The sequence below is a fragment of the Buteo buteo genome, chromosome 20 (genome assembly GCF_964188355.1).
Source record: "Buteo buteo chromosome 20, bButBut1.hap1.1, whole genome shotgun sequence".
Classification (NCBI taxonomy): Eukaryota; Metazoa; Chordata; class Aves; order Accipitriformes; family Accipitridae; genus Buteo; species Buteo buteo.
This window is the reverse complement of record NC_134190.1, coordinates 17,430,127-17,444,386: the sequence shown is the minus strand read 5'-3', so window position 1 is coordinate 17,444,386 and position 14,260 is coordinate 17,430,127. Positions and strand designations below refer to the sequence as shown.

Sequence of the window (14,260 nt, the reverse complement as noted above, 5' to 3'; positions counted from 1 at the left end):
AGGGGGTGGGATGGGAAGGGGAAGAAGCAGGGTGGGATGTATGGGGGGGTCACAGAAATTTCTATCGCAAGACCACCCCCATCAAAGACAATGCACAATGGTACAACGTAGATGATCAACGCCCTAAGCTCTTACAGGGCTTTCCAAAATTCCACCAAACAGAAACTTTACAAGTGAACAGCATACTTCATTTAAATATGTAGCCTGTATAATCAGAGTCTTTGAAGTAGGGAGACAGATGATCAGGATTTGCCTTTTGATCTTCCCAAATTGTTTTAGTGAGTAACAACTATGCCTGAAGTCTTTTCTGGAAAACTTTATTAGCAACAATGTTTACAACAGTCTTAGAGACCATGGTTCTCTGAGTATCGCTTGTTAAAAAATCTTCCAGAAACTGAAATCTTACAAAGCAAACTTAGGCTCTGGAAATAACAATGATGAATTTTATGTGAATTCAATTAAAATTCCTCATCAAATGAGCTACAAGTCTATTCAATGCTCTGTACATATGCACATAAAAAAAAAGTGCGCTTACAGGATCTACTGGATCCGCACAGATCTCTGTCTTGTTCTTCGTTCACCTACTTGTACCCAAATCAAGTCAACGGATCTTGCACGAGAAGCTCTAGGTGAGAACAGATCAGGCTCTGGAGCAAGCAAAAAAGGACCTTACTTTATCAATAAGCCAGAGACACCTTCACATTTCCAAAAAAGCAGCCAGAGTTGCCTAGTTATAAACTACAGCTGTTCAACTGATTAGCATGAGCTCAGCAATCATTTTTCCCAAATTTAAGGCAATTTAAAGAAACAACTTTCTCTCCTTAGTGAGCGTTAAGGACTGTGCTCACATTACATGTTCTATGCATCTCTTTAAATTACCAGAAACATTCACACCCGCTGGTTTTAGGCAGTGCGTACACAGAAAAACACCGCGGTTTTGACATAGACAAAGGAAACATGAATTTCTTTACCTTTTATTTTGTTTTCTGCCCTCAAGACAAGGAAACCAAAATTTCTTCAGGCAATCTTCCTAGCCCATGCTTATATAGTGAAAAAAGGGAAAATAGTCCACTCATGAAAAAAATGGTTATCATCTACATTTTATTGAGGAAGACCTAAAATTCATTAACTGTAGTAATGGAATGCAGAAATCATTTCAAAAGTTTGTTTGTTTTCAAGCAATTTCTGGGCCAAAGAAGAAAAGAGAACAGTTCTGGGTTCCTCCCTCCAAACAGCATATCTGATAAATTCAATCTATTTTAATGCAAATGTTTATGAATAAGCTCACAGTCTTCTTACAGCTGAAAAGCAAAATGATGTATAGGAAGAATGGAAGTAATGTTAAACTATGAGCTAACAATTCCACTGGGGTACTCTGGTGATATGAGATACGATGAGAGAAATTTGCAAAGCAACCATACACCTGAAAATGAAGTCACTTTGCACGTTCCACATGTTAAACACATGAATCTGGTCACAGTTAAGAGGGAAAAATAAAACAATGGTGTACACAGTTACCCATAACCATCTACCAAGGCACCATTTCAACTTACTGCCAGAAGCACACTGGCAATTATACAAAAGAATTTGAAATACAAGACTTCAGGGTAGGGGAGTTGTTGCTGCTTGCTTTCCAAGCCTGCTGCTGTTCAGAGGCATTTCAGCTTTTTATTTACAGACTGAAGCTGTAAGAAGTTACAATCACTTCTCAAAAGTCAGAGAACAGCAGCATCCAGCAGAGAGCAGCTCCTTGCCTTCATCTTGTTTTTATCCCCTCCTTTATGTTTTAATGGTTTATTATCACTCTCTAAATCACAGGTGGTGTTTGTTTTTTTTCTCTCATCCTCTGAAAAGGATTTAAAGCGTCAATCCATTACAAAAAGGCAATCATAGAAGCTGGAAGAAGTGAGGTAGTGCTGTGGGGTCAAGTTTAAAAAAAAAACACATTTAAGTGCATCTCGCATTGCATGTGTACAAAAATGCGCTTATGAAAATACACGTATTGATTAGCTCAGCAGTGAAACTTTGGGAAGACATTTGGGTAGTCTGAACTTCCGAGCTACACTTGTGTCTACCTGCTTTGGCACTTGCAATAAAGTGCTTTCACGGATGCTCATCGCACACTATAGAAAGGTGCTTCAGACAATTGCTTAATTAGTTGGCTCAGCATAGTGTGGCCATTGGGCACAAGTTTTCTCCCAGGAGTCTGTATGAATTCTTTGGGCCAGACTCATGCATCCACACTCACGAAGCTGCCTGGTATCTTATGACATATATCTGTGTTACTTATATCAGAAAAGATGTGTAAATGACTCACCAAAAAGGATCTGAAGCAGGAAAAAAACGTGCAGTTAAGGAAAACAAGAGTTGTATCTGTTCCACTTAGCAGAAAAGAAAAATAGAGAAATGACTACATGATACATACTAAGGGACTGTTTTAACTTAGAACTCAGCATAACGGAAACGAATACCTTGAAGCAGGCAAATTGAAAGTACGAACACCACACCAACATTTACAATGAAGCTGGTAGTCAGTGGTAAAAACCACCAACAGACACAGTGGATGTTCCACTTTTGGTACCATTCAGAGCTTTTATAGAAGAAACATCCATCTGTCTAATAGAAGCCACAGACACCAAAAATCAAGGGAACTGGGTGACTTAAAACTGTATGCCACCTTTGAACTACACCTTGGGGACAAATTCTGCCTTCCTTTGGATACAACCAGTTTTCAATGAACCCATCTGGAATAGCACCTGTATGGAGTTTCTAATACACTATTTGACTATCACGGTGACACTAGTATCTTCTGGACAAAGAAATCCATCAAAGTAGACACCAGTTTGATAGAGCAAGAAATTGAGAATGAAACTAAACTTGTAAATGTAAACTCAGTACCATCTCTATGAAAAAAGTTGTCACACTCTTGCTTCATATTAACTTTTTTTTTTTTAGAGTTTTATAATACTGATTTAAAGACAAACCCTCCCAACCTTCCACACACACCTGTGTCACATTCCAGATGTGGAATCCACTATTTAAAACAAAACTGAGTATCTTCTTTGCTTAAATTACTGTACCAGTTTCTGTAAAAGGACCTGAAGTTTATGGCTCTGGTTTAGCAGAGTCTAGAAGTACATTCAGCTGCAAAGCTTAAGTTAGGTACATGCTTAAGTGCTCTGCTGAATTAGTTTCTCATATCACTTTCTCTGCCACAGCAGAGTTCATGCAGTAACTTTGCTGGTCACTGACAAAACAGCATTTGGACATAGGAAACAATGGTTAAACAGCTTTTCCTCCTACAAGCTTTTGAAATTAATACTTTATTACTTCATACAAGACAGTAAAAATAATAAAAAGAATCCCACAACTTTTCATAAAAATTAAAAGGATTTAAAAACAAATCTTATTAAAAAGCCAAACAAACTTTGCACTTAAAACCAAACTAAAGAAATACTATATATATACACACTTTTTAAAGAAGAGATTATGATTTTCTATCTAATATCAACAGGCACTCTTCATTCATCATCTGCAAGAAACTAGGTTAGGTCTCCATAGGCCACAGTCAGAGTTATTAAGTAAGTAAATATGCCACTGCTTCTGTGCCCTCCTTTTATTTCCTTGCTTCTTCAGTCTCATCTGGCTCTCTCTCTTGATGCTCTCTTTCCCACCTCATTTCTTTCAACTCTTGTCTGTACTTCCGTTCAATGAACCGTTTCTGATGGGCCATCTGGGGAAAGTTATCTGACACAAGGAGAAATATTTTACATTAATAAACAAACTGGTAACACAAAAAGCCTCAGCTCTTTTTTTTTAAAAAACTTTGATGATATTAGGGGTAGGAAGGAATAATGTTATTACCATTTTTACTCATTTATTTCTAATAATCCATAGTAAACCAGGGCTGTGTGTCATAAGACTTTGGTTTCTTTACGATTTCCACATCTGTTTCCCCTGCTATAAAGCACTGCCAAATCTAATACACTCACAAAAACAAAATATAAAATCCTGGTACAGCAACATGGCCAGGTATTACCTGGATTTTACATTCTGTTCCCTTAGCAACAGGTGGTCGATACCGAAAAACGAATGTGAGACTACTGTCAATGCTGTCAGGGTTTTTTTGTCTTGTTCGCACTCCAAAAAGTATGAGCTACTGGTTCCAAGCATTGTACAGATGTTTCCATTATTGTGATTATTATTATTTTAGACCACGCAGAATCCACTAGATGCCCCACATTATGGCAGGGTTCCTAATGAGAAAGTAATAGTGTAGGAAAATGGAATGTAGTAAAATCTGTTCCTGAAAAAGTTAATGCTTGGCTATGTACCAGAATACAGCCATAGAGTAGTCTAAGAGCATGGATGAGTGAAGACTAGCTAAAACAGACTAGACAAGGCTGAGGTGACAGAGAAATAGCTAGGGGGATGGACGCTTCTGATTTCAGACATTTGTCTGTTGGCTGGTATGTATGTACACTAGTTAGAACTGAGGCTGTAAACCCAGCTTATAGAATTGATCAGAATTGCTCTCAATTTAGCGCACAGCTGACAGAATACGACGTCTTCTGCATGACCAGGGTGCTGACATTCATCTGTGTCTCTGTGCTGCGAAGATCTGCACCCCCCAGCCGTCAGAAAACGAAGAGGTGGTAGAGCACCTGACAGCCTGCAGTTGGCGGTAAATCCTGCTGGGATCACAAAGAGCTCTGGGATCAGCACTGGCTACCTATCTGTGTCTGAGAGGAACGCAAAAGGTTACTACACTGACCTTTAAAGCCATAAACAAATTTGGGAGATGTGTCGGCAAAGGACCGCTCTCTCTCTAGCTGGCTACCGAGAGAATTCAGCTGAGGCTGCTCAGGGAGGAGTCCCTTGGCACCAAGCGTTTTCCTCCTCGTTCTGAGTCCCAGGCAGCACAGATTTGTTCAGCTAGAGAACATGGTGCAGAAGCCACATAATCTGCAGGAGTTTGTGGCAGAGCAGAATGACTTTCTACTGCTTTGTTTTATTGGCCGGTGAAATTTGTACCTTTTATTATATAGTACAGGAATAAAAGGTTTTCATCAGTTATTTACAACTCGGGCATAGGAGGGTATATTTATTTAAACCAGAAAGCAATCTAAGCAAAAGAAAATTGTTTTTAAATTGCTGTTGCTTTTAAAAACACTAGTGCTTTGTTTAATGGAGTTCTGGGATATTTTGTTGCTCATGTTCATCATAAAAATGAAAATCAGATTCTCAGCACTGTGCCTGTAACATGATTCTTAAGAACGCTGAAGAACTCAGCTTGGTAGCAACCTCTTTGTTTATAATCCATTTAAGATGTTGAGACACAAATTTATGTAATAAACACATCATGGCTATCATATATAAACAGGTACATGAAAATTACTTTTACTTGACTTAATACTTATGCATTAAAAAAAATTAAACTAAAAACTCCACAAACATATAAGTAATAAAATAGGTGCCCATAGGAGCTGTGCAGCCTCCATTCCTAAAGACAGTAAAAACTTGACTGGCAAGGCACTGAGAAACATGACCTAACTTCAAAGTTGGTCCCTCTGTTTTGAGGGGTGGTTGGAGTACAGGCCTCTAGAGATCTATGGTATTCAAACAAATACGTATGTCAGAAAAGAGCTGTGAAGTCCTTGGACTGATAGGAGATGAAGGTCACAGCTCTCTGGGTGGTGATACTATCACAAGAAGAAACACTCAAAGAAAACTTCAGTAACATTTTGCAGATATTGAGAGGAGAAGGGAAGTTACATTTTTCTACTTGTCAAATTCACCAGTGGTGAGAAGTATATGCCTAGCAGATGGATATAAAAAAAATTCTGAATTACAGGGATTCATTGTCTTCTGAAATTTTTAAGCTCTGAGATTTCCAGATGTGGAGATAACAGATTAAAAACTTTTGGCATCTGAGAAATTGCCTATTTCTTCCATTGAATCAAATGCAAAAAATGTACTTCCCCATGTTCTTCTGAATAGAGAGCTTCTGCTGCACAAAATGCTTGTAATCTATTTGCTTATAGTACGTCTACACCTGGCACTTTAATTCAACTGACCAAAGTTCTTTCATATAAGAAGTTTGCAAACTCATTCTTTTAATATCTGAGACTCCATTGCAATGAAGGACTGCTCTCATGCTGGCTATCCTGTGCATAATTTTGAGAGATGCATACACAGATCACTAGATCCTCAGCTGATATAAGCCATTCTTAACAGATAAATATTGACTTACATTGGCTGGGGATCTGCCTGTTAGATTTTAACCTAGTGCACTGTATAATCTGAGATCAAATTTTATTTCTAAATTAGCAACTGAAAAGTAATTTTCCTCCTCCCCTAAATTAGAGGATGAGACAACCACAGCTTCAGAGACTACAAAGTTTTATCCCACTGCATATTTAAGCATGGAAACTCTCAAGGAGACTTCACTGAACAGGGTTCCTGCTAAGTTGCAACCTCTGTAGCTGATCAACTGCCTTTAAAAAATACCTGTTGGTATTACATTAGCTTCATCTGTTACAAAATTGTCTTGAAAGTACTAAAACGAAAACTTGCTGCTTAGAAGCTGACAGCATTCAGTGTATACCCCCTGTTCAAATCTTATCCCCCACAAAACCTGCACCTCACATTGCTAAAGACAAAGCATGTGAACTATAAATTATTTTCTTTGATGCCCAAATATCTTACATTTTTCAAGTGCGTCCATTGCAGCTCCCATTTCCGCTTGCTGAATACTGTGAAAGCCAAACACAAATATGTCACATGAGATCTAAGTTGTACAGAATAAACTAAAGTTTCTGACAAAGTGGAACACTAGCTACTCTTTTGTAATAAAACTCTTTGGATAACCAGTAGCTAGTAATTCCCAGAGCGTATGATGTATCAGCCTTTCCATAAATATGTGAGCAATAGCAGTACAGCTCCAGTAGAATATTTTTAAACTTAGATCAATAACACTAACAGAATATTCTAGTCCATTCTTCACTGAAGCATTTGCTTTTACTTGAGAGAAAAAAAGGAACAAAATCACAGAGGTGTGAACGCTATAAAACCAATGATATTTTTATAACCACCACCAGATTTGGTAGCAGAAAATAAGATGAGGTCTTTGGGGTTCATGGTTGAAGTCTTTGCAACTTTAGAAACCATTCTGAAATACCTAGAAGTAATAACATCAGAAAAAAAAAAAAAAAAAAAAAGACCTGAGAGCCTTGCACCCTTAACTTGCCAGCTTAAGTTAGACAGTAATCCAGCAGCAAAGCCAAAGATAAAGTCACTATTTCCTGGAAGCTGTTCTGCAGTTTCTAATCTGAGAGCCACAAGTCAGTTAGCATTGCCAGTCACCTAGCATTGTGAGGCAAGTTGGCCAGAAAAGCTCAAGACCCAAAACTATACAGATGTTGAACCCTTCAGGTGTTTCTGAGGCAGAAACTCAGAATAGCTTGAAGAAGGCTCTATAACTTTCCTTTTCTAAAGCCAACCACACGCTTGTCTATCTCCACGGCTAGTCATTTTGGACACTGACACATTCAGACTGTAACACCATGTGATTAATTTTTCACTATACCTTGGGCCTTTACCGCATCCTATTCTTTCCCCTTTGAAGTAAACAGCTACTGTGTATGTCCTTGCATGAGACGGTCCCACTGTCTGCAAAGTCCTGAAATAAGAAAGATATGATTTATTCAAGCAGGAAGTATTAAAAACCAGAATCTGCTTGCGGCACATACATCACCAAGCTTTCAGTCTGGTCAATACATATAGTGAAATTAGTGCAAAGCGTAGAGCAAGGGTTGAAAGATGCCTGTATAAATCACATTAACCCAGAGATTACCAGTATGGTGCACAATAAAAAGGAGAAATTTACATAAAATGCACCTTATCTATTTTGGTTATATTTATTCCTCCAGGTTCACTCAGGAGCACCATATGAATGTCAAAACCTTAAGCTATAAGCAAAAATGCAAAGTATAACACAAAGGGCTTAAACACTGTGAAAAATTTTATAATTCATATAAACTGTGCATAGCTGTGCAATTGCAAACAATCACACCAATATGATTCTTGTGTGCACTAAAATTTTAGTCCCTGAGAGTTATGCAGTTAGCAAGGTTTTAAAAGGACTTTGTATTGGACATGGTAGCTCTCTACATACTGAATTATCACAGTACAAAGAAATTTTCCATCAGCTTTGAAAAGCTACAGTTTGTCACAAAACAAACTTTCCATTTGAGCTGAAGTCTAGGACATGCATCAACAACCATCTAAAGGGGAAAAAGATAATCCCCTAGACATGCAATGAATTGCTTCTTCTGCTGTTTCTCTCTGCTGTCCCAAATCTCTCTCCACTGTCAGCTCAAGTTCTGTCCACTACCTTGTTTCTTTTTGGAAGGAGCACCAATTTCCCATGAATTTTTAAAGTATCTAACTATAGTACTCTGTTTCCACGCGCTGTGACAAAAGCAAATAAAACCCACCCCAAATTTAAAAGCAATAGTACTGACTGCAGTGAAATATATAACCTCAAGAAAAGGAATTTAACAAGATAATAGGAAGATAACAGCATATTACTAGCTCTAAGCTGTACCATAAAAATCAATTTATCATCACAGCAAAACAAAACAAACATTTGGTACTTGATACTCAGTGGGTTTTACAAGAATCAGGAATTGTTTTTATTGTATTCATCTCCCTCACTGAAGACAAGGCTGTGAGCCCTCATACAGAGACACTGAGGAGTCAGATTTGCAGAGCATCAGTTGCAGTGTTAAAGCAATCATATTTCTGAAGTGCACTGTTTGTCACTATAACCAAACGGCTACATTTCATTGAAAACTTTATTTCAGTAAATGGGACAAATGCACTTTGTCTTTCATTCTTCATACCTTTTTGACATAATAATCCCAATAACACAAGCCTTGAACTTTCATAGCTTTTCTCTCTTCTTTTGGGGACTAACATTGCACCCGTTCTTACATTAACTGAATGGATATGGATGCAATATACAAACTGAAGTTTATTACTGCCTCTCTGAAGCAGCTATTACACTATTTTACAACTGAAAGAGAGAAGGGAGATCCATCCCATCCAGCTTCAGGTATCTACCTGATGTGTACAAGTTAAGAGCTTCATTGCCCTGAGCTCTTCTATCACTAAACAGGAGGACATATGTGGGCTGAATTGCACAGTGAAAATGTCCAAAGCTTGTGTTGCCCTTCAGTGCCTGACTCTGTGGATTAGAAACAGAGCCTACAATCAGGATGTGTAACACAAGGCATTTATTATGCTGCATAATAATGTAGAGTGTAGAGAAACTTCATACTATTACTGAAAATAGAATGGAGGTAACTTGACTTCATACTCAAACAGCCATTGTTCCATTCACTTCACTTAAAATACTGCCATTCCTCACATTAAAAGAACAAATACAGAATGATGCCAACGAAATACTCCATTTGAACATAAAAATTATATTTTCCCTTGCAATTGTACAAGGCAAACTGCTTACTAATTCTTCCTTGTAATGGCTTAAAATGCCTAAGCTTGGAAGACATTGGTTCAACATTTTCCATCTGCAGACAGAGAGAAACTGGAGAGCTTGGATAACTACAATAAAACTAAACTATGGGAAAAACATAGGGTGACTGATTACACCTTCCTCTGTATACAAGGAAGACTGATAATTAGCTTGTATCCATAAGATGCCTGTTCTTACTTGTAAAGAGGAATGTCTGGCTCTTTTCCTTCTGTCCTGAGAGTCAAGCAGCACTGCTGAAGCTGAGATTTAGGATCATTCCAATCTTGATTTAAAATAAACTCCTGTAAGAAGCTCACAAAGATGCTTTTATGATTGAGAGATTGTGGTAAGAGTCTCAAACACAATAATGTGTTAAAACATAGTGGCAGGAAAGTAGGAACCTGACTAATCTTACCTTTAGCCGTGGAAAAAAGCATACATTCATGAAAGTGTGAACATATTCCAAATCTTTATCAATGTACAGGGCAGCAATAAAAGCTGAGGGGGGGAAAAAAGGTACTGTCACTCATCCAAGGAGAACGTTAATGGCTTGCACTTTTAGAAACAAGTATCTCTGAGTACTCGAAAGCCATATTCAATTATGTTTCACAGCAGTGATCTGATGAGGGTATTATTATCCTGCATACACAGGAAAAAATGAAGTTGACCAAGAGATTAAGTGACTTACCCAAATCCACTCAGTCATTTAAAGAGCTAGAAACAACACTCAGCTCCTAATCTCACATTTTAACCAGGAGACCATGGATACTTACAAATAAATCACTACTGGGTACCATAAAAAAATTTAGATATAAGTCACTCCTGTTTGTGTGCTATATCCATTTGCTTAGAGGATCTGGCAAAAACCAATAATGGCTCACAAAATATATCAAAATATACAAGATATGGATTAGCTTGCTTTGCAGAATATTTATCACTGCTTCCACTTTCTTTGAAAAGAAGGTAGCACAAACTTCTATAAATGGGCTAAAAATAATTTAATTTCCATGTAGCTTTGCCTCTTGTGGAGTGACCATTTTGAAACCTCCTAAAATGCAGTCAAATCAACCACAGAAATATCCACCTGCTGAAGGAACTTACTTTATCTTCCAACAGTGACAAGAACATATTAATGTAACATTGAAACTGCTGTTAAGTAGCTCAACTCCGATTAGCTTTAACTTTCCAGACATGCTTTTGACCTGGTCATCATGACCCCTCAATTTCTAAGCCTACAACTTCGTATCTGCAATTACGCCTCCTTCATGCTTTCATACAGACTTAAAAAATCTAGGCTAGTGTTAAAAAATCTGGTTTTCAGAGTTATAGGCATAATTCATTTGAAAACCTGAACATACATTTTTAATAGTGATTTGAGAGATTGCTAATGGCTTTCTTAAACAAGCCCCAAGGAAAAAGAAGTTGCATAAGTACTAAGCTGTTATAACCAAATTAACTCACATTCCAAGAGATCAGCCAAAGTCTTAGTTCGAAGAGCTACAGGTCTTTTTGTCTTGTCATTAGTGATGGCAAATTCTTGCATACCCAGCTCTTCTGCCACCTTGGCCTGTGTCCTGTTGTTCACCAAAGAACTTCTCAACAGCTGCAACAGAAAGAAGTTCCACTCAATAGTAACAATTAGCAGTACCAAACTATGAAAGGTAGGGAGAGCTGGGGAGAAAAAGTTACTTGCATCGTTGTAGCCTCTCACTTCTCTCAGTTTACCGACATTTTGTTTTTGTACACCTCAAATGATTTTCATAAACACACATGCACTCTGATTCTTTCTACTGCTGATTTTTCCTTCTGTTTCAATACTTCTCACTAAATTTCACTTATTCTAGGACTCATTATTTCTGTAACTATGTCTTGCATTTAAAATGCTTGTTTGTGAGCTTCTTTGCAATCATATACCATCTCTTCATCAGTCCTGTACTTTTTCAGCTAACCTGCATTTTTCTAGATTAAGTAATACAGTTATATACATTTTTCCACATAAAGTATAAACACACAATATTCTGGAGTCTATAGAGCAGTCAACAGTGTCCATCAAATAAGAAATAAATAGGCAGTAATTAAGACAAATGCACATTAAAGCAAGACAGTCTAGTGTTTCAGAACAAGCAGATGAGGAAGCCGCTCCATCCATTTAGCCAGAGAAGAAAATGCATAGCTGGACAGCCTGTACATACTGTTTGCTCTACTGAAGGCGGTATAGCTGAGCCAACGCAAAGATCTGGCTCTAACATTTTCAATGTATGACAATGTCCAGGACACCTGGACTCCAGCAGAGTTCCCTGAAATGCTTAATCCTGGCTGCAGGCAGATTGCTTAAATAAACACAGAGCTCTGCCAAAGATACAATCCCATACAGCTTAAAGGAGTATTTTGGAATTTTAGGGTTTCATACAATTTTCTGAACCCCTGGTTAAGGTAAGCTTTTTTCCTGTTTGTTTGCTTTTTTGCTTTAAATGAAACAGCATTAATTTAAGAAGTTAAGGATATTATGGGAGGTGGGGGTGAGAGGGAAAGAATGTCTCTCCCACTGTTTATGTGTAATCTAAAGTTGAGACGCTGCATACACGTTTTTTCTCTCTTTGTCTTCCATATCACATTTTCTCAGCTTATTAGATCCAAGTTATGTGCTACCTGGCTCCAGCATGTCAACTGAGCTTATGAAAATCAAGATTTATTTGCTGCACTTGATACTTCTTCTCTGACAACAGATAAATAAAGAACAGTATGTTCATAATTTGTTTGGCAATGATGTATGAAGCAGATACTCACAATTTGATCTTCATAAACTAGGCAGACTGCAGATAGGATTATTACCTGCCTCCCTAACCTCTGCTTAAACTCATCTACTTATTAATTTCCAAAATTCTTCCCTTTTACGTTCTTATGATAAATAAACAACACTTTCCCCAACAAAATCCTAAGTACAATATGCAACCTAGGAGACAGAAGTGCAGTATCACACATGACAAAAATCTGTTTCTTCTAACAGGAGAAGGATCTCTTTTGCTGTGTTTGCAGAGTATTTATTTTGATGGGAACCGTAATCATGATTAGTACTAACATAAAGAGCAACATATACACTACACAGTGAAGCAGAGATGGGAAAAAAACCCCAGTTATCCTTCTAGCACTGTGGTTATCAACTTGCTCCATATTAGAATTTGCCTCTTCTGTAATTGTGATCTAGCAAGGAACTCAGTCCCCCTTAATGATACTGGGAAAACATGGTACCTGTGCCTTCCCCGAAAGTTTTTTAGAGCTAGTCTCCACCTTGGCAAGACACTGCCTGCATCACTGAAGATCTTGAAATGTGTGACAGATGCTCAACTGGACCTTAACTCTAATTACAAAGTAATTTTTTTTTATTCTTCCATCTTCACCCAGCATACTACTACCCATTGACTGTAGCATAAGCCAGTACAGAAAAAGCTGTATCTTCCAACAGCCAACAAAATTTCATCCTCTTCTTTGGCAGATCACTCGGCTATCTCAGAATATGTAGACAAGACTACGTTGTTCTTTCTTTTTCTTAAACGTAGTTAATTTACAGACATCTCTCCACAAGTAATCACTACACTACTGGCAAGCCACTGCATTCCCAGTCAAGTAGAATCCTCCCATCCTTGACCAAAACTGTCCTCAACACTACAGACACCATTCAGCTGATGTTCTGTTACTATTTTGAATGTAAGTATGTTCCCAGATGACAGAAGGAACTCTGGGTTTGCTGTTTCTCTTCAGATCCCACATCATCAGCCTCCTTTCTCACAAGTTTCATTTAATTTGTCCGCAAATTTAAAAACATTCTAAGACAACTTTCTTTTTCACTGCATGCACATCCCCAGAATTGAAATTTTATTCTCGACGTTGCCTACTTCTCCATATCTCTATGTGTCTTCAGCATGCGTTCTGCTCTTTATAGTTTCCCCTACGAACTTGGGCTGTACAACTTGTTCTAGTTGCCAACACACTAATCATTAAATTACGCAACATGGAGACATTCTGATCATTGGTCTGTGTATTTACACCCATTAGTAGCAACACTTCATATCCTCCCTGCCAAATAGTTCTAGAAAGATTTATCTTACTGTAACAACACTGATGCCTACATTCTTAAAAGTCACCTACAAAGCAAAAAAACCCACAAGTCTTGGATTGCTGCCTTATGTTATTGTTTCTATGAAGAATATTAAAAATCTCTTCCCCTTTTAACTTTTACTTCAAAAGTTCAGGCTTTATCTACTCTGTCTCCTGAATGGTGCAGAAGAATCCATATGAATGTAAATGAAGCTTAAGAACTGGTGAAGAAAAATTAATATTACTTTTTAGTCAGAGCAGTACTTATTTTCTTATAAGCAGCTTTAGCACAAAAGGCCCAAGAAGTATATTCTTGAAAACACATTGCCTGCTAGAGACTTAGCATTGCTATCCCTTTATTGATTTGTGAAAACCACTCCAAGTGGCTAAGAAACTTACAGTGCTACTTCCTAATTTTAACTAGAAGACTCGATTCATATTCCTGATACATGTATTGCTTTTTTTATTCTACTCAAGACTTGAAAACTAAGAAAAATTTAGTAAGTCTAAGAAAATTTATTCTTCACAAAGCCACAGCTGCCTAGCTGCAGTACTACAGGAATCAATCAGGAAAACTACATATACTACCACCCTATGTTTAAAGTACCATAAATTGCTGAAAGATCC

The 14,260-nt window shown here is 37.7% G+C and overlaps 1 protein-coding gene across 3 annotated transcripts in view; it reads right to left on the bottom strand.

The window, feature by feature from the left end:
- Positions 1-286: 286 nt before the first annotated feature.
- The window catches only part of DROSHA (drosha ribonuclease III), a 75,755-nt gene continuing 61,781 nt past the window's right edge, over positions 287-14,260 (bottom strand). For 2 of the 3 annotated variants that reach the window (XM_075052328.1, XM_075052327.1), the window contains 6 exons: positions 11,000-11,141; positions 9,954-10,036; positions 9,737-9,840; positions 7,589-7,681; positions 6,709-6,755; positions 288-3,747 (listed from right to left, as the gene is read on the bottom strand). In XM_075052328.1, the coding sequence (XP_074908429.1) occupies positions 3,617-3,747; positions 6,709-6,755; positions 7,589-7,681; positions 9,737-9,840; positions 9,954-10,036; positions 11,000-11,141 (600 nt within the window). In that variant the 3' untranslated portion in view covers positions 288-3,616. Of the gene's footprint in view, positions 3,748-6,708; positions 6,756-7,588; positions 7,682-9,736; positions 9,841-9,953; positions 10,037-10,999; positions 11,142-14,260 lie in introns of all 3 variants that reach the window. The other variant, XM_075052329.1, reaches the window with a different exon arrangement.